The following is a 20,895-nucleotide window of genomic DNA, read 5'->3' on the forward strand; positions in this document are numbered from 1 at the left end:
CCAGATGGTGCTTCCTCCCAAGCCCTCTCCCACACTCCAAAAAAAATACAAATGCCAACCAGTGCATCTCTTTCCAATATTTTAATGAGTTGCTACATCTTACACCCATAATTATAAAAGAATAAGAATCCATAAAAATATTTTCTTTTCATAATACGCACTTAAAATACTCCAGGGCAAGTCAATGTGGTTCATTTGGGTGTTGCTTTTTTCTTCTCTTTTCATCCCTGGCAGAACCCTTGGCTTGAGGGGCGGGGGGGTACGCGCTCCCCTGAGGTGCAATTACTCAATCCCCCCTCCCCAGAATTGCAGTTCCTGTTGACCAGGAAAATAAAAACCAAAAGAAAGCATATGCTGAGTAGATGGGTAAGGGGAACAGTCACTGACCTGCAGAGAACTGAAGCACAGCCAATTTCAGTGCACATCTGAAAGCTCAAGGTTTCAGGGAAGGAGAAGGTAGGATTGGGAGGCAGCATAAAGAATGGAGGGAGGAAGGACTTGCATAAATATTATCCATCTTGTGTTGCAAAAAAAACAAAAAAAAAACAAAAAAAACCCAACAACTTATCTCCAGAGAGATGATCTCTGGTTGTAGCCAGCTGCTTCAGCTGCTGTGCTACCTTTTGGCACAACTCTGGTTGTGAGCGGCCATTAGAGAAAGGCATGAGAGGGCATTGTTATCAACCCCAGCCACTTCCTCCATCTGCTCTGCGAAATAAAACTGAGAAATAGAAATGACTAGTGTTGCATGCTTCTGTAGACCTCTTCACATCCCAGGGCTCCACGCTGCTGCAGCAGGGCAAGGACACAGCACCAGCAATCATCTGCCCTGGGGCTTTAACAATACGTTCTTCTCTCTTCCCTCCCATTCCTGGCTTAAGGCAGCTTGCTTATTCAGCTCTTCTATTTCCAACACAGGCACCGAGTTCTTGCAGGTAAGAGTACATGAACTGCAGATGTGCAGTGGAAGGGAAAAGGATGGGGGACAGAGAGAGATGGATGCAAACCTCAGTCTTAGGAGACAGACCACTGTCCATCAATCCCCAGGATAGTGGGAGTAGCAGGAAAAAAAAAAAACAAAAAACAACAACAACAAAAAAAAACAACCCAACACATTAACAGCCAGGCTGGAAGAGAGAAATAGAATGAGCAGCTGAGCAGAGGCAGACCTCCAGCTTGGAAAGTGAAAGAAGGTGGCACTGTCCAAAGGGAAAGTACCTTCCATCCTCCTCCCTTATTATTCAGGGCAAGACACCCTGACATGGGCACACAGCCATTTGTGCTCTGGGTTAGATGGCTGTCAAGGGAGGTGGTAGTGGCTGGGCACAGGAGGGGTGAAGTGAGCTGTCAGCATCCAGTTTGCAGAGGCATGTGCTCTCAGAGGTATTCTTGTAGAAAGTGCAGCAGCGTGATTTCATAGTGCTCTCCTGACTCAGGGCACCGAATACTGTGTCTTTCATTGGGGTAGATCTGTGCAGAAGCAGAGATGAGACAATTAATCAGGAGTTGCTTATTCAGCATGGACAAGCCTCTCTCACTTTGTGCCCAGTCTCTATCAGGACAAAGGAGTGCCAGGAGATGTGTAGAGCACCCAGCCTGCCTCTCACTTCACTGCAGTGATGTGCACTGCCACTCTGCTCAGCAAAGCAGCCACTTCTGCTGCCCACAGCCATGTGAGAAGCAACAGTTCCAGGGGAGAAGGAAAGTTCCAGACTTGAGGGCAGGAGCCCTATTTGCAAATGCTTTTAGACAGAGGCCACATCAGCTAGCAATGAAGCAGTCACAGTGCCACCTCCCGGTCACCCGTTGAAGTCAAACAAGGCATTTACTATCAGCTGTGTTGCAACAAGAGCAACACGTGGAAGCATCCGCATCTACCTTCTCCCGCACTCAAGGCAGGAAGCATAAAACTATCTTGCTAGATTTAACTAACCTTCCCACTTCACTCTTGTTCCCCCTACCTGAAGCTGGTACGGTTTTCCAGCCCGGATTAACTGTGATACCAGGAAGTTTGTGTGAAAAAAGTGCACATTTTCATCCAAAAAACCATGGAGGATCAGCAAACGATTTGGCCTGAAGATGAGATGAGAGAGAATATGAGAATCCAAACAAAAAGCTCTGAAGTGAGTCTGAGCAAAGAGCTGCCATTCAGCAAACTAAAAACTGAACAATGACCAGGCAGCAGTCAAAAATAATTTAAGGCCACAGACAGTGATCTTCAGCCCCTTCACCACTGGCAAAGGAGGCTGGATATACGATGCCCCAGCCTGCTGCAAAAAGCAGCAACCAGCCTCATGAGTTAAAATAAAACCACCTCAGAATTCATCCATTCTTTTGGTATTCAGCAGAGGTGCAGCTGATGGCACCACACAGCATCTGGAAGCAGGTTTTTAGCAGATTACAGCCCCACAGTACTCACTCATTGGGAAGCTTCTCTACATGTAATGCCACAGAGCCAGCCTCATAACCTTGCTGGTTGTTTTCTGGGATATCCATGTACCGCTCAGTATACCCGGTGTCATATGCCATCCAAACTGTGACAGGAGCACCTGCTATAGCAATCTGTCAAACAAATAGGTGGCAGGAGACAACTTCCATTATCAAGTGCTAAAGAGTTCAAGTATTCTCTGCTTCCTTGATGAGGGAAGGGAAAAAAAAATTCTGGACAATTCTATCACTCAGACCGATTCTTCCACAACAAAACCCATATAAAACCCGGATTCCAACTCATGCTGTTTCTCTTGTAACCAAAGTCAGGCAGACTCTATCCTAACAGCACCTAAAGGCTTCCACTTTCAAGGAAAACAAGTGGAATAGAACCAGAAACCTGCTGAAGACTTGGGAAGTGCTTAGGAATAGTGTATCAATCATCTTATTTGATAGTATGCCAAGTCTTCCATCAGTAGCCACTGGGATGTGACTCTATCCCAGAGACCCCATCCTCTTTATGTCTCAGAAAGTACAACCTGCAAGCAGAATGCAGGGCTGTATGCTAGAGCTACAGGCAGAAAGGACTGAGGGTCATTTTCGCCTGGCTTTTTTGTTTGATGTTTCTGATGGACAACTCCAGATACCAAGAGCTACAGAGGCTGAGAAAGCTACGAGGCCCAAGATAATGCTCCACCACGTCTGGACTTACCTTGAAGACATTGGGTTTACAGATGAGACCCATGAGGGAGAGAAAACCCCCATATGACCAGCCATGTATGGCTACTCGACTCAAGTCAATAAACCCGTATTTTTCTGCTACATAATGTAAACCTTCCACTTGGTCCTCTATCTCCACCTGACCCTAAAGAGCAATAAAATAAAAAAAAGCTGAAGTTAGTGGCTTTATAAGCCTGAAAACTTAAGAAACCAATAAGGCATAAGTAATGCTCATGCAGGCATACGTTCAGCCATTGAAAAAGCAGCCTTTGAAAAAGGAACAGAGATTAATCAAAAAAGTACATTACCATTTGGTTTTTCAGGGCTCCTTCAAATCTGAGTCCTCGCTGGCATGAACCCCTTCCATCAATCACTACCACAGCATAACCTAGGGATGCTAGCGTGTTTAGCCGTAAGTATTTGATTCCTTTAAAGGAATTATTCACCAGCTGCACCTGCAGAAGATAAAGAAGTTTCAGAACCAAGCAGCTACCTTCCACTATCCTGCTCCGTCTGTTTCACCACACAGGATGGTGAACAGGACAGCAGCCACTAGATGAGCTACCAGAGACAGATGTATCAGTCTAAATGCTTAAAACATCATCTCAGGTTTGAGGCAGAGGTCAGAACAGAGGTTCAGTTTAAGTCCTGACACATGACTGAGCTACACAGAACTCTGCTCTGCACAGCAATCAACTATCTGGACTATTACCTGAGGACCTCCATACACAAAGAGCACTGTGGGATGCTTCTTCCCAGGCTGGACATCATGAGGTTTGTAGACCATTCCATAGAGCTCAACATCTGATTGAGTACGGAAGTGAAAGATCTCAGGTGGGATGTAATCTGGGGGACAACCTGCAGAAGCAAGTTCACACAATAGCAATGCAATAACTAAAGCAGACTCTGTCTTCTACCCAATCTGAAAAACCTCATCCTCTTAGCCAGGGCTCTTTAAATACCCAAACCGTAACAAGATTTATCACTGCCTTTCAGAGAAACCTCCCACTCAGATACCTGCCTACATAGGTCAGTAGGCCATACATGCAGAGAATGGATCACCCATGAACACATATTCAGCCAAAAATCTTCAAATAAGGCATGCTGTGCTGTAAGTGTAAGACTTGACAGGTTGAGAACAGACATGGGTCAAATAACCTAGCAGTTACACATTGTGCAGGACTTACTGGCTGCCTCCATCATGCTAGCCCAAAACTTGGGTTGCTTATGTAGCGGATCATCATCGGAGCCACTGAGCTTGTAGACATGCACGCAAGGTGGAGTGCTCACACTGCTGTAGTGGCTGATGAACATGTCAAAATTCTACAGGTGGAAGAGGAAGAGTTAGGGGAATCGAGGTCTCATTTCCCACAACCAGCCTCCTCCAACTGTTCTTAGATTAGAGCTCCCACATCTCAAGCAACCAATACAAAAGTCCCCGGTAATCACTGCATTACTCACTACCACTCCCTGTTAGACAGGAGACAAGTGCATCTTGTGTCTATACAGAATCACAGAACGGCCAGGGTTAGAAGGGACCTCAAGGATCGTGAAACTCCAACCACCCCTGCCAAATACAAGGCTACCAACATCTCCATTTAATACTAGACCAGGCTGCCCATGGCCCCATCCAATATGGCCTTGAACACCTCTAGGGACGAGACATCCACAACCTGTCTAGGCAGCACCTGTTCCAGCACCTCACCACTCTCTCTGTAAAAAACTTCTTTGTATCTTCTGTAAATAACTTCTTGTAAACAAGATACAAGAACAACAAACCTGGCTCATAGAACAGCTGTGGGAGAAGCCTGGTATGGTAAGTCGCACAATTTCTCCAGGAGACTCATAGCTAACTACATAGAGATGGTGCTCCAATGGGGTGTCCTTCGTGCCTTGGAAATACACCAGCTTCGTAGCCTCATTGACCCAGATCTATATGAAGAAGAGAGGCCTTGTTGACAGAAGAATGACATCTACTGCTTCTTTTCTCATTCAGTCTGTCCCAAGGCTTAAAAACACCAGTAGACTATGAGAGATTACTTACAGCATTAGGGACATACACAATATCCATTTATATGACAGGCTGGAATACACACACATAGCACTTACGGAGAATCGTATTAATCCAATGAAGTAATAAAAAGAAACCAAAGTGGTGTGTTCTGTTTTTTGCTTTTTTTTTTTTTTTTTTGAGAAACTCGAAGCATTTGCTTATTAAGGAGCTTAAAAAAAAAAAAAAAAAAAAAAAGAGCTCTCTTTGCTGTTTAAACTGAAAGATTCTGTGCTTAACTAGAGTGCCCTCCCACATTATGACTGGCATTTTAAGGGTGTATATGTATCTTTCCCCATCAATTGTGATAATGAATTCCCATCTGTGGAAGGAACAATTTAATAGCCTTAGCAATACCAAACTTCAAGTCACACTAACATAACTTCTTAATGTCCACATACATCAGTTTCTAAAATCCACCTGGATCAGCCAGGAATACAGGCAACAGCTTTTAAATACTGCACTGATCCAGCAACAGAAACTGAACTGTTTCTACCTTACAGTTTCCAAATGCTGAAACTCAAGTGCTCTTTCTAGCTAACATAGTTTGAAGAGAACTGCAGACAGGACAGGGAAGCAATATCCAACCCAATTGGCCAGGAAAACAGGTAGAGACCTGTGGAGCAACAAATGCATCAAAATAATTGCTACTAACACAATTTTAGACATAGCACATGCAGGGAAGAGCTGTGACCAAAATCAACAGCATGTACAGTGAGAATCCACATGGGGAGGGACAGCGGGTTAATTGCAGATTGAAAAAAAAACAAGCAGCAGAAACCAAATGCACAAAGCTGTAGGCTTTTTTTTTTTTTTTAAAGTGTGAAGTGGAAATCTAGATTAATTGGGAATGAACAGACAAGGCCTTCATTTTGACAGAAATCACCTGGGAGCATTAAAGATCAGACTCAGAGTTAATTCCTGAAACAAAATGGAACAAGGCTCTACAAGATAAAACAGATACACAGTTCCTTCATATTCTGAATTGCTTTATATTCCCCAGCTGCCTTCTTCCTGAAAGGATCAGCTAGAGACCAAGAGTTCATTCTAAGCACGAGGACATATTCCCAGTCCACAAGTACTCATTGAGGTTAAAATGCTTCAGCAAAGACAGTAAGCCCAAGCTTATCCACAAAAAATTCTTTGTTAATGTTGAACATCAGACTCACGTCCATTTCTATGGCTTCCCTCACTCATGGGATTGACTTAAAGAGCAATCTGGAGTCTAGTTAAAAACACAATCAATTTAATGTACACTGGACTTCAGCACTTCTGGGGAAAGCACAGGCAGCAATAAATTTTAAAAATAATAATAAAAACACAAAATTAAACTTAAGTAGTTCTAGTTGGTTCCAGGTGTAACAGAGGGCATAAGCCAGGACTGTGGGCAGATAAAGCAGAACTGCAACACTGCAAGAGAAAATAACCACTACCTTTGATCCATGCCTTGCCAGCACCTCCCACTCTCCACCAGTCAGGGCAACCTCCTCTTTGATAGGACATTTGAAATCATCTAGAAGACATGAAAATAAATAATCTTCCCCAAAAGATAAAACAAGCAAAGTGAGCCCACAAAGCTGATGCAGTGTCAATGCACAGATCTTACCCTCGCTGTGGACATACGGCTGTACCCAGTCATAGCTGCCTTGCTTTAGGACCACTGTGACTCTGTACAGGTGACAGAAACCTGTTTTGCATTCATTGGCTCGGATAAAACACAGTTCTTCCTCTTCTCCTTCTGGTTGTATGAAAGGATAGAAGATATCATGAACCTGTCACATGAGACAAGAGTTCCCTGAGTGATTTCTATTGACAGACCAATGCACAGCCAGCCAAAAGATACACTGATAAATTACTGTGCTATCAAATGAAAGGAGCTGGGCAGGGACGAATATCTCAGACAAACTGCTAGTGATAAAAAGCAATTCTATACTTTCCAATTACCACAGAAAATTTGTGCCTGCGCAGAAGAACGTGTTCTCTGAGCTCTTCATGACTATCAGCAAAGCAGCACCCACCCATCATGCCTCTGAGCAAGACAACTCAGCTGTGTGTCCCATATGGCAGTTGCTATTCTGACACCTTGGGAATGCCACAGTTTGAACTTCAGGTCCCTTTGCCACTTCAGCACCAAGGTGCTTATGTTAAAAGCTCAAATTTATTTCCTGTCCCGTGTTCATCACTTACCTAAATATATTTAAATTTCACAGATTAGAGTTGCTTGCAACTCAAGAAGACATTTAATCTTCTAATAAATCACCCCTAAGAGAACTGCAGTGTTACATACAAAAGTGTTGGTGTTCTAAGTGCCTGCCTTCACCGAGAATGGTAGCAAGGATTAGGTAGGATTCTCTTATATTTCAGTGCTGAGTGCATGGAAGTCCTTCTCAGAACTTTATCAGACCTCCTGAACTAACACCGAAACCTGGCAATACTGAGCAGCAAAGCAGTGTGCTGAAACATGGACTAAGCTGGACACACAGCCAACACAAAAATAGTTAAGTGCAGGGGAGGAAGGGACAAGCCAGTGCCCTCCTCCCAGCACCGAGCTGCTTACGTTTATCCACACATCAGTGATTTCTTCATAGATAACAAACGGTTGAACATTTTCTGGCACAATTTTGGCAAATTCAGCACGCTGCTCCTCACTTTCTGGGACTGGAATAAAGAGCGCTGGAGGCAAAAGGATAAGCTGCAGCCGCTGCTGAGGTCTGTCTAGAAACATAGCCCAAGCACTGGGGAAAGAAGTTGGAGGTAAAGGTCAGTACCACAAAATAGATGTCATTTTATAACACTCAGAACACGTGATCCATTTTCTCCCACTGGCAGAAGGGATTTAAACATCTGAATGCAAAGCTTTCCTCATAATTACTTCTTTTCTAATCTCCTGGAAGCTTTGCCAACAAATATGTTTTGTCAGACATCTCTGGTGTCCCATGGGGGTATCATTCAGACCAGATGTCTGACACACTGGGTAGAGTGTCTATCCCAAGAGACCAGGTAACACATTTCCAGAATGCAACATTTCCTTGGTCAACCCTTCCATCAAGAAGCACTATTTTCTAGTGAGCTTCTAAGATCAAGAGAAACTAAAGTGATTCATTTGTAGCTTCTCTGTTGTACGCTGCACTAGCAAGGAAAGGCACAGACCTAAGACAACAGCCAAGCGAATGGGTTGCTTCAGTCTCAGCCTTGTTCCTCTCCAAGGAGAGTCATTTGAAAAGGTGCTGCACTGCAGGCCTCTCAACATGACAGAAGTCAAGCCACTGCTGCACAGTATGGCTACCCCAAGGCCTGGAAGTGCATCAAGGGATGTTCCATCATTAACATAGACTTTCAAAAGAGCCAGTTACCCCCTGCACAGTGTCTGCGGATTTCATGAACTGATATATTCAGCACATTTTGACAAGCTCTGGTGCAGAACATAGGAGTCACTAACGCGATTACCTTCTGTAAAACTGTATGAGTTCAGTTTCCCAAGCAGACAGTTATTAATTACAAGTTACAGTGGTCACAGAGTAATTCTTCCCCACTGCACAACATGGAAATTGCCCACGTTCCCATGACATATTTGCATTGATCACAAACAGGACCAACGGACAATAAAACTGCTTACAGTACATCCTCATTTTCAACAGGAACAATGTAGTATGGGTGCTGTACATCTTGAACCCAAAAGAATTCCCTAGGACTGCCTACTTGACTGTCATTTAACTTTGTGGTTGTAGCTCTGCATTAAAACCCATAGCTTGTCATCTGAGTCTACATCTGATTATTTCCTACCAGTAGGATGTTAAAACAATGAAGAAACCAAACAGTCTTGTGCCATCTGTGATACTCACAACTGTAAGAACTGGTGAAGACAACATTATAAACCTGGCTTCAATATAACACAATCTATTGTATAGCTACAACACCACACAGTCTTGAAGGTCTGTGAGAGTTTAGCCTGGGAAGCCCCTACCAGCATTAGTCTGGAGAAAAAAAAAAAAAAAAAAAAAAAAAAAAAAAAAAAAAAAAAAAAAAACTTACGTACTATTTGCCATCTCGAGTCCATCCAGCACGGGCAATGTACTCCACAGTCGGGAATAATGCAGCAAATGGTTGCACCAGCTCCTTGTCTTGAGCACACACGATCTGCAACAAAAGGAAGGCCCAATACCAAATCAGATTAATACCAGGCCTTCTCCTATGGAAGCTCAGAGAAACAGGAGAATAAGGAAGTTGTAACTATTGACTGGCCTCATCAAGGGGAAGCAAACCTTTCTACAAAATGGCAAGAATAGAAAGGAAAAGCAAGTTTCAAAGCACCATGGTTTTGGCATCCAGCCACAGAAAGGATACAACTGTGCAATGAAGTCCAGGATTAGATCCAGTTTTAACCCTGCAAGCTCTGCCCACTGATGTCGTGGTATGTCAGGCTAACTCTGCTTCTCACCTGCCTCCCCTCTCCCAGCTGCTTTTTGAGCAGCATAATACTTTTCAGCCTTTTAAAAGTTTTTCTTTTTCTAGCTACCTACATCAAGAATTAGGTGCTACAAGAGGAAGAAAAGCAAAGCTAACGCTATCACAGATTCTTAAATGGCCTCTTAATTCTAAGCAACTTCAGAAGCAGTCAACCCTTCAGAGCAATAACACACTCTGACTTACCTTACCCTTGCTGTCTGTTTTCAATTCTGCCAGTTTTAATGTAATCTTGGGGTTTTTGCTGCCTGCAAAGGAGTGACAGAACATCAAGATGACAAGCCTGGACACCCCCAGGATTATACTTGCTAGAGCTTCTGGACAGGAACCAACTCTGGTCCTGCTAAAATGGCTGGAAGTCAATACACAAATAAGAAATTATGAATGCAAACAATACTGTGTTCAAATGAGGCATTTTAGGTATTGGGAAAGTGTGCTTTTGCCTTGCCTAGATAGATGCACACATTCGCAGGAGGAAGTGATTACAAAATATATTCCAGAACATGCCATCAGATATATTTCATTTTCTCAGCAACCCTTTCATTTAAGGTTAACTTTAAATCCTGTTCCCTTTTGTAGAAGGGGAGTGGGCTCAGAGACTCAATTAGGCCTCAACATTTAAAACCAGCTTCTACATCCTGGTAAGAATCTACATTAATAATGAGATGTTTATAGCACAAATTCCACTGCTTCAGTTAGCAGGAGCCAAAAGTTGCATTAGCAGCCCCATGGTACTTCACTTACCTGTCCTGGGGTACCGATAGGAATCTGTTTTTCTCTCCTCCAGAGCAGGTGAAGGAACGTGAATTATCTCCACTTCTGACTCATCCACTTCCTCATACAAGATTCGCAGTGTTTTTAAATTCTCTGAACCTAGGAGCAGATAGCAGGCATGCATGCTACAGTGTTTCTGAGTGTTTCTAGCTTGCCTGGAGCACCACAGAAGTCCACACTGGTGCAAAAGTTTTGTACATGTCCTGTATAATTGCATCTTCTAGTAACCATGAGTAAATACTCCTCTGAGCACAATTATACTCCCTCAGTGTTATGTTCCTTCTGGTGGCCTTCCCAGAAAAAGATCAAACCCGGGACAAAAGAAAACCATGCTCAAAATATCATTCACAGCAGTGGCCAGCAGTAGTAATAGTGTCAGAATTTGATACACAGAACACTGACCTTCTGTGGAAGATGTGGGACACCACCAATAGCCCGTGAACCGATCAAATTCCTCCTGAATGACAAAGGTGGCTACACCAGCAGACTTAGGGTCATCAAGAACATTGGATAAGCCTGGAAAGGAGAAAAGAAAGAGGACACTTACATCTTCTTGAAAACAACTGATTCAGAAGAAAAGTGCATTTGTGAGAAATAAGCCATAAAGACATTACCCCGTTCATCCACAGTTTTTAATCAAAACTTTCTTCTAAATATGGGAAAAAGCACCAGTTACCTTTATGGCAATATGTCATTCGCTTCTCCTCTCCTGTCTCTATATTTGCTACCCACAAATCATTGTTATTAATGAATGAAAAGAAGGCAGGGTCTGCAGGGCAAATCTTGGGATCCATTCGTGGCCCTGTACACTGAGTCTTGATCTCCAGAGGCTTCATTGGAGACACCTACAGCAACAGAAACACAAACATCTGTGTACCAAATCAACAACCAGCTTCACGCTTAAAGACCTACAGCCCACAAAATGAGGGCACAGTCCTGAGAGGACACAAAAGAAACGATCATAACCAAACACATGCACACATGCAGCTGCTACCAACCAAAACCACTTCAGATGTCATTCATAGCTCTATTAGCAAACTCACCATGAAACCATTCTTGCCTCCATCTCGGCAATGAAAGAGGCTATTGCTGGCCTGGAAAAGGAACAGGCCACTTTCACTGTGGAAATCATAAGATGTTATACCAAAGACACCAAGTCTCTTGCGCTCTCTTAAGAGTTCTTCTTCTCTAGAATACATCCCATGATGAGGGGTTGCCTAGTATTGAAATAAAAGAAAATCCAAGAAAATCTGCAAGGAGAGAAACTTCCACAGAGCAGAAATGCTTTTGAACTGGCACCAGGTAGTCTCTAAATGCTGAAAATACAATTTACCAGCCCCAGTCAGTAGTTCTTACCATACAGGTTCTTCCACAACTACTGTATTCCTGGCTACAAGTGCGGCCCAGTAGGACTAATCTAACTGCAAGCCCAAAGTTCTCTTTACATAAGAGATGAATTGCCAATCTACAGTTTCTACAGTTGGCACTTCAGTATTAACTAAGGACAGCTGCACTTGTGCTGCTTATGCAAATCAGATGTAACCAATTAACTTAATGACACTTATCTACAGCCTTTCACAAACAGTTTCCATGTCAGATACTGCATACAAAACCTCTTCCAGGGATCTTGAATTACCCTGAAGGGGACTAGCAATCCAAATGGGGTCAAGACAGCTGAATTCTTTTCAAATGGGAAGCTTTCCAGAAAGGAAGACAGACCAATGCCCTGCACCCCCTTGCTCCTTAATGCTTACTGACAAAAGACACAAAGATAGAGGAAAAGGAGATTTTATCTCCCTTTCCAGTTCTCTGGCAACAGAGTAAAGGACAGAAGAAGCTGTTTAATACAGTTTTCCCAGCTCCCTTAAAAGCAGAAAAGACAGTAGGTATTACAACAAGCCTGTTAACAAGTATCTGAAGAGCCCAGACAAGGCACAAAGGAAAGGTGCGCTGTCCTGATAGCTTTTAGTTTGCAGTGGATCACATGCTAGTTTACTTCTTCACTAGATCACCCATTTGCTTGCCACATCACCTGCTGTTTCATACTCACTAGCTAGAGCACACACAGGTGCCTATCTCATATTATGAAATAAAGCAATCATCAATACAACATCCCTACCACTACCGTTCCATGCTGCACAGCATGGTAACACTCACCATATCAACCCCATAACATCAACCAATTTTCCCAAGAATTATCAACTCAGGGTCTTCACACTTCTGCTTACCTGAAAGTGATCCAGCATCTGTTTCCATGACAAGAGTAATAAGGCCTCCTTCCGTACCTTTTTGGGAATCTCTGAGTAAAGAAGTGAATTTTCCCTGCTACCATATGGCATTCCTATTAAGACGACAAAAGCATCATTCTGTTTAAGATTATTTACTGGACAAAGATGACTCAGATCAGACTGAAACAAAGCCTTTAGTAAGATAACCTTACTGCAGCCTCCCATTACCTAAAGGGGACCTACAGGAAAGAGCAGTTGGGACTCTTTATCAGAGACTGTAGTGATAGGACAAAGGGTAGTAATTTAAAACTAAAAGACAGTATGTTTAGATTAGATACTAGGAAGAAATTCTTCTCTTTGAAGATGGTGACGTATAGAAACATTTTCCAGAGGAAACTGTGGATGCCTCATCCCTGGAAGTATTCAAGCTCAGGCTGGATGGTTGCTTTGGGCAATCTGGTCTAGCAAAGGAGTCCCTGCTCATGGCTGAGAGGGTGGACTAGATCTTCCATTGAATAGTTTCAACTGGAAGGGACCATTACTCTGTAACAGAGAGGTTAGGTGTGTTCAAGGGCTTGTACCAGCTGTCATTCCCAAGCAGCTCTCAGCTCAAATACAGAATACTATCTAACTACATCAGCTGTAAACACATATTTCCCCAGGCAATATTTAACACTAACTAACCTTTTCAGAGTTGGTTACTTCAGACTTTCCTCTCTCTGGACTGTTCAACCCACAGCCTAAATCCACTCTAAAAGAGCCATGGCCTGAATGAGAGACTCAACATTATTCTCCACATTTCTCAGCAAAAAAAAATAATTGAAGGACCTAGTCCAGATCAATGCATTAGCCTACAAGAAGGAAAGAAAAAACCTGGAAGCTCTAGAGAGTCCGTTCAAATGGAAAACATTATTTAGCCAAGACATCTTGTCATCTTACATAAGCTTTTGATATGGCCAAATCATATAAAACTATTGGCTTTCATCCAATTTCCAAACCAACCAAGAAAATGTAGAATATCTGTGAAAATGATTTTGGCAGTTTCAGCAGAATCACAGACCATAAACTTGCCCTCTACATTTGCTTAAGTGATGCCCTGGGTCAGAATTTAACACAGAAAACATGCCTCAATACTGTTTACTCTGTACGTGTCCAGGGAGAATAAAATTTCTAAGCTGTTAACCTAACAGTACAGTTACTTAAAACTGAAATAGTACCAAGTGCTTAGGAAGCAAAGCAATATGTGAGCATACAATCCTCAGAAATAGAGAAACGCCAAAGGGCTGAGTATGTGGTGTTTAATATAAGCAGCATCTGCCATGAATGAACATAGAAGTATATGGGAACAGCCCAGGACTGATTTAAAATGTCCAAACAGAACAAAGTGCAGATAGGAACTAATTACTATATATAGATATCTGGCACTTATGTGACTGTGACCTGGACTTCATTTCTCTTTACTACATTAGTACTTTATACAACAGCCTCAAGACTACAGTAAATCAGCATTTACAAGGAAGATACTGCCTTCAACCCCGAAGACATTATACTGTGCTCTCAAGTGAAGAACAGCATTCAACCCCTACATTAAAACTCTTCAAAAGTCTTCACCCAACTCCTTGGCATACAGTCACTAACAGTATTCACATAAAATTTTGGAAATGCTACTCAGCATTGAGACAGTAATAGTAGGACAATGTTAAGCATGAACGCATAAAATGGGTTCCAAGTATTTAACGCACTGTACACAGCATGCAATTTAAAAGGTGCTTATTATGGCAATAAAAAGAATCATCATTTCCACTTCATAAGAAATGCATAAGAAGAGGTAACAATCTTATGTTATGAGTCAACCTGCAGTATGCCCAGCCCATTTTCAGGAAACACCGAAAAGACATTGGTGCATCTTCATTACTAGTTCTGGCTCCTGTAATAGTTACAACTGTGCAGAAAACCTACAGCCAGTAGCTGCTCTCATTGCCATATCATACAACAGAAGAAAATAAAAAATACTGCAAATTAGCCACACATAATGTTAATTCTTTAGTCATCTAAACTGTATCAAAGTCAACTTGGCTTTGAAAAACATTCAGTTTTAAATTAAGTCTCACTATTCAAACTCAACAAGAAAAGCATCTTAATTCAGGAAACTGCCATTTATAGTAGCACTTGTGTAATAAGAATGTACAAAGGACTGTAGCAAATCATCACTGACATACCGGAGCTGCTCAATCAAATCCAGCATTCTACATTGACCCAGAATCAAGTCAAGAAAAAGAAGGAACAACAACAACAACAAAAAAATATCAGAGTCACTTTAGGAAAGCAGCCAGCTATATGGAGTTGCGCACTGGGAAATTTCTTTACTGGTCCAGTAAAGACCAGCTCATGCCCCAGAGTGTAACAAACCATTTACAGTCTATAAAGCTTCCCATGTTACTAACCACAAGATTATCCAGTTACTAAAATCCAGCCACTCTGCCACTAATTACATCATAGTTCCAACTATGAGTGTCTCACTCAGCATAGTATTCTGCTGTCCTTCAATCCTACTGTACAGAAGGAGACTTCTCTACAAATATCAACAACAATTAATTCCTCTCAAAATCTTTTTCCATTCCCTATTCTTCATAGCATCCTACCTATGTGCTGCTTAATAAATCAGGGAGAAAATAAGCTGCTGTTGTGCGCGCCTCCAAAACACACTATAACTTGTAACATATAGTTACTAATTACTAATGGTGACTTAGAAAGTCAGCCTAGTTAATCTATCAGGTAAATCCCACTTCTAGCTCCGGAAGCACAGGACAGCCCTGAGTTTGAAAAGCATCCCTTCTCTTAACCCATCCCCTGTACTGACCTGAGTTACCAAGCGAACGCTACAGTCATACCTCTTTTACTAGCCTGTGCTTGTCTGAGACTGGAGAGGTCTCTGCTCAGTTCCAGGCTTTGCTGTAGATTTGAGTGAGTGTTATTCTTGAGCAGTGTTACCTAATCTCAGTTCCCCTATCTTAAAACAGAAATATTTTCCATCCTTTTCCTGGTCTGTTTAAATTGGAAGCTCTCCCATAATATTTTCACACCCAGTGTCTGGCATGTCAGCTTACCCAGGTAATAAAGACGATGAGAGTGAGGGCTGGACTCTTCGGTTTTCCGGACAAACTGGAAATCATGGGGAGCTTTGTTCACTATCATGCCCGAATACTTCCTGCTGCTGTGAATAATGTCACGCAGCCCATCCCAAGAATGCTTTTGCACCTGGAATTCGGAAGGCACATCCTCCATCTCGACCACTTCAGAGCTGTCTGATAGCGTGTCCACTGCAGTCATTGTCTCTTCCTCAGAACTAGACAAAAAACTGAGGGAAGAGTTGAGGGGGAGAATTAAGTCTTAAAATCAAGCAGCCCATCTCCCATTCCATATCAAGTCCTGTAAGCAAATATATTAAGCCCAAAGGATTTATTACCAGTACTAGTTCTAGAAGTAAGCTGTTAAACATAATCCATGTGGTGGATTCTGGCATTAAAAAAAAAAAAAAAAATCAGCGTGACTCAAAGGAAAACAACCCCAGGAATTTGGACAAAAAGTCATCAAAGCTATGACCTATTGGCATATAAATTTATGGCGTATGGGCATATAAACTTAAATCCTGGAACACTGCACAAGTGGAAGTCCCCTTCCTGCCCTGAAGGAAAGCTGGCACAACACTTTATGACCATCTAAGTTTAAATGCAACAGCTCACTTACCTGAATAGCTATTGCAGCCAGGAACGATGACAAAACAGGAAGAAACAGTGCAACTGACTTTGTTGACCAGAAAGAAGACAGCAGTAAGAGACCCTTGTCATATCCTGCAAAACGTGGTACACGCATTTCCAAGCTCGCAGTTATTGAATGAGAGTCTACAAAAAGCACCTTGATGAGCAACTACAGCAAACATTGATTTGAGGAGATGTGAACTAACTGACTTGCCCACAGTCAATGATGTAATCTACTACAAAGCAGGAATGAGTTTAGGACTAGGGAAACCAGTTTACATCACCTCATTAGAAAAGCTGGATTTCCCTGCACAAGGACATTTTAGTAGTTTTGGGCTGACCAGCCTACATCTGGGTGCATCTGGAAGAATGTTACAGAAAATTTCAGAATAACTTTGGTTTACCAGAAAAAAAAAATAAAAAAATACTAGGGCTAGAGAATTCTACTCCATGGAAACAGAATTGCTACCTTTGGTTCGGCATCAAGATGGCAAACCAATGACTAGGGATTAAACCACAAAAGGCCTTGTTCTCTGCAGCCCCAAGGCGTACATTTTCAAATCAGGTTCCTCTCAAATACCACTTGTCACTGGGGACAGTCACCTGCATTCTGAGCAGAAAACTGCTTCTGAGATGTAGCTGTCATGTCTGTGTATTAAGCAGGAATTAAACAAATAATCTTGAAGGCCTCAGCCTCAAGATGCACAGCAATTTCTTTCCCAGTGAGTAGAACCAAGGGAAAGGAGAATGGCTATTAATATCAGCACAAGAAAACATTTACTCCCGTCCATTTTCTACCATGAGTATTTTTCAGGAGAACCTTGAGCATTCCTAGAGAATTCTCCATCAGCTTAAACCACCACCAAGAAAAAGCTCCAAAAACATATCTGTAGGTTCTCCTACAAACAAACAACTAACACCTAAATCCATAGCTTGAACACGAATAAAGAGTATTTTCCAATAAAAGCCAGGCATAAAGCCCAAAGCCGCAAGAGAAAACGTGACGGGATGTTCTAAGATTTCAAGAGTGTCTTATGGCCTCAAGTCTATTGATTGTATTCAGGGTCTCCATTATAGCAACTAAAAATCACATCTTAAGGGGAAAGCACTGCCTATCAAAAAAAAAAATAACAGAAACACCATTCAGAACTGTTAGCTGAGTACAATTCTCTCAACCCAACTGTACTGCAGGTCAAGTCGGTTGATCAAAACAATCTGGCTTTGGCTCAAGATACTTGACCCCTAGGCTACTTTCTCCTAGCCGGCAACACCTTCTCACTTACTTGACTACTCACAAGGTAAAGTTGCACTTTTAAGGGCTCAAAACAGTCCACTCACTCACTACACAAATGTAATACTGATAACTGCCCCAACCTGAACAGGACTCCCTTCCAAACTACATTTCCATGAATTTAGGATTCACCAGGTAAGTGAAAGGCACAACTTTCAGCTTGGTATTATAACCTTGGTGACTTTGACACTAGAACAGAGTAGAGTACTGGGATAAGAGAAGTATTCATCCTCACCCTTGATCTGTAGCCAAAATTACATGAAAGTGTTGGAAAATAACAGCTAAAATGTAATGGAGTCTCATGTAACTTAGGTCCTGACACAATACACAGTAAAAGGAAGAACCATTTGCTCTATCACTACAGTCAGAATAAAATATAACTAGAACTTGGTAGTACCACAAATGCAGTAGAACTAGTATAAGGAGTGACTTAACTAATTGAAGTCAGAAAGTTAATTTGGGGATGAAATTTTTCAAAGAGGATTTTGACCAATACATCAATTTTAACAACCTTATTCTTAAACACTCTCAAAGCTTCCTTATCAATAAATCTTGTATGTGCTATACAACTTACTAGAGACAGACTCTCCTTCAGAGTCCTCAACAGTCCTTAGATGACTTCACTTCCCAAAGCACTTAGCTATCCCTTGAGTGCCTCCAAGCTCGCTCAGTGTGCTTATTCTGCCCAGCCTGGTTAGACACGTCAGACATATATCCACCAAGTTCTTTTTCAGAAGAAACACATTAGTCTGAAGACAACAAGCAAGTATAGGAAGACAGCAAGGGACATCAGTATGGGAAAAAACTGTAAAGCTTGGAATTGGAAGCCAGTGAAATAAATCAACCTCCTGAGTCACTTCCTGACCCACAGATCCTGACACAGAGTTCCCCAAGGCAAAAAGACAGGCTTGGGATTTTTCAGAAACCTCATTCACTTGAGAACGTGTTTATTGCTATGTTCCACAGAGCATGGGGTGAATAAAGACCCTGGGAGTACTTGGGAAACATACCTTCTCCAACTTCCTGCAGTCTCGTTTTCCAGACGAACCCTCTTTATCTTCTGCATTAACTACTCAGCAAGCTGGGCAGGACAGGAAACTAGGAAGGAAGATGAAAAAAGCGAATTTCATATAGCTGCAGTTTCCCCTGGTACCTTCCACAGGTCACATATGCAACTGAGCACAGAGGCACAACCAAAACTCTTGGTTTGTGCTTTGCAATCCAAATCTGTTCTACTAACATGCGCTGGATACTAACAACCCAGACAAAACACAGTTCTTTTTCTCAACAGTGGAAATATATGGCCTATCTCTTCTTACAAAAATTCTTAAAATCTGAGAACCCTCAACAGAAGCTCTTTCTTTCACTCTCCTCTCTGAATCCCAAAATTCAGCATTAAGAAGAGAGAAAACACAAGTCTGATCAACATACTCACAAGAGTCAAACAAAGGACACCATAAGGATCCAGACAGAGGGTCAGCAGCCCTGCTGCTGACAACACGTCATGGCCCCACACAGGACATAAAAAAACAGATTTGTCTTCCAAGCCAGTGCGTTTCCCTTTGCCTCAGCATCAGCCAGATGCCACAGAACAAGCCTGACTTGCCGCACAAACTCATTTTCCAGGAGCATTCAAAGGCACAATATTCACTATTTCTCCACTGGTACCTTAAAGGACAATGATGTTTGTGTCCTCTTCTGGCTTTGAATCACAGACACACCCCAGACCTGTCACTATCTCCTACTGAGGCCCTTGGTCTGCCCAGACAGCCATCTCTGCACCTCAACCACACTCACAGAGAATTCAGAGAAACAAAAAGTGTCACAGAGAAGCCCTGTGCAGGAAAGTTCCTCCTGCAAAGAACAAAGAGAGACTAAAGAGCAGCATCCAGTAACTTCAGGGCAATCTTCAATGCGAGCACAAAGGGCAACATGAGCAGTGCTCAGGAATGCTGAGTAACCTGGTCTGATCTCACAGCTGGCCTTGCTGTGAGCAGGGCTTTGACGAGGGACTTCCTAAGGTCCCTTTTAATCTCAATTACTCTGTGATTTTTATGATTCAGAGACATAGCTCACCCTCACACCCTCCCCCAGGAACAATGACATCCTCCAATGCAAAACCCAAAGAAAAGAGATGGAACCAAACAGACATGAGGATTTAGAAAACTGAGGGGCCTGCAGGTGTCTTTGGGAAGAGCTAAAGAACCACAGCCTCTCCTTAAGCACTATAAACACGTCCATGTCACAGACGAACATAAGCTTGAGTAGCTTTTCCAAAAACAAAAGCGAGTGAGAGTGGAATAAAGCAGTGGGGACTTCCATGCAGAAGATTCAGCTTTGTTAAAGGCTGCAAGTGACCAGAGCCAGGCCCGGGCAGGCAGCCCCACTACACTGCTGCCCTTGTTGGAGGGGAAGGCTGCAGCATTCCCCAGAGCCTGGGAGATCCTTGTTCTCCCCAACTCACGAGCCACCCTCAACCCTCCCGGGCACAGCACACGCTCCAGGGGGAGCCCTAACAACCAGATAACGCACCCCTCCTCCAGCTGCCCAGTCCTGGGGGGCTGCACCCCCCCACATCCCCTCAGAGAGACCTTCCCCACTTCGCCTGGGGGGGGCGAGGGAAAGGGCAAGCCCCGTCCTCGGCGTGGTGGCCTCCGGAATCTGTGGGGGTGGACGAGTCACGGGAGACCGATAGAGGCCCGCCCGGCTCCCAGGCCCCTCCGCGCGCCCTGGGCACAGCCTCCCGTCCCGGGGTCGCCCCTCACCCCGCCCCCCCCCGCTCTCCTCACTCACCCCAGGACACGGAGACCTCCCCCCTCAACGGGCGGGCAAGGGGGATGGTGGAGGCTCTTCTGCAGGGCGGGGAGGGGGGGAAACGCGGCAACTCCGTCACTCCCACTCCATGCCGCGGACACCAGGCAGCCCCGGAAGCGGGGTGGGGAGCAGGGAGGAGGAAGGAGGGAGACAGGAGGGGGCAGCGGCCTTCCCCTGCGCGGCCTTTCACCCGGCTCCGGAAGTGAGGCGCGCGCGCGTGGGAAGTGGGTTGGCGGGAGCGCGCGAGGGGCGGTACCAAGAGCGCAGTGCGGGTGGGGGAAGGAGCCGCAGCGTGGGAGGGGGAACTTGCTGGAGAGGGTACGGAGGGAACTGGTGGTAAAAACACACAAAACGAATATCTTTCTCTTC

At 43.4% G+C, this 20,895-nt stretch overlaps 1 protein-coding gene across 4 annotated transcripts; it reads right to left on the reverse strand.

Annotated features, from left to right (window-relative positions):
• Positions 1-66: 66 nt before the first annotated feature.
• Positions 67-20,726, reverse strand: DPP9 (dipeptidyl peptidase 9). 4 transcript variants are annotated; one of them, XM_042887231.1, is made up of 22 exons: positions 20,506-20,726; positions 18,723-18,810; positions 15,922-16,021; positions 15,771-15,825; positions 12,664-12,776; positions 11,479-11,652; positions 11,112-11,280; positions 10,838-10,951; positions 10,406-10,534; positions 9,848-9,909; positions 9,234-9,334; positions 7,755-7,932; positions 6,804-6,969; positions 6,631-6,710; positions 4,927-5,079; positions 4,335-4,470; positions 3,860-4,005; positions 3,456-3,602; positions 3,140-3,292; positions 2,420-2,562; positions 1,962-2,073; positions 67-1,470 (listed from the first exon to the last, which is right to left on the reverse strand). In XM_042887231.1, exons 2-22 carry the CDS (start codon positions 18,776-18,778, stop codon positions 1,378-1,380), a joined length of 2,580 nt encoding a protein of 859 aa, XP_042743165.1. In that variant the 5' UTR covers positions 18,779-18,810; positions 20,506-20,726; the 3' UTR covers positions 67-1,377. The 4 variants fall into 4 exon arrangements, with proteins under 4 accessions (XP_042743165.1, XP_042743163.1, XP_042743164.1 ...); XM_042887229.1 differs by having other exon boundaries at positions 15,771-16,021; XM_042887230.1 differs by lacking the exons at positions 18,723-18,810; positions 20,506-20,726 and adding an exon at positions 16,411-16,418 and having other exon boundaries at positions 15,771-16,021.
• Between the last annotated feature and the right edge of the window lie 169 nt (positions 20,727-20,895).

Source organism: Lagopus leucura, unplaced genomic scaffold (genome assembly GCF_019238085.1).
Source record: "Lagopus leucura isolate 7727_CA_CO unplaced genomic scaffold, USGS_WTPT01 Super-Scaffold_100076, whole genome shotgun sequence".
Classification (NCBI taxonomy): Eukaryota; Metazoa; Chordata; class Aves; order Galliformes; family Phasianidae; genus Lagopus; species Lagopus leucura.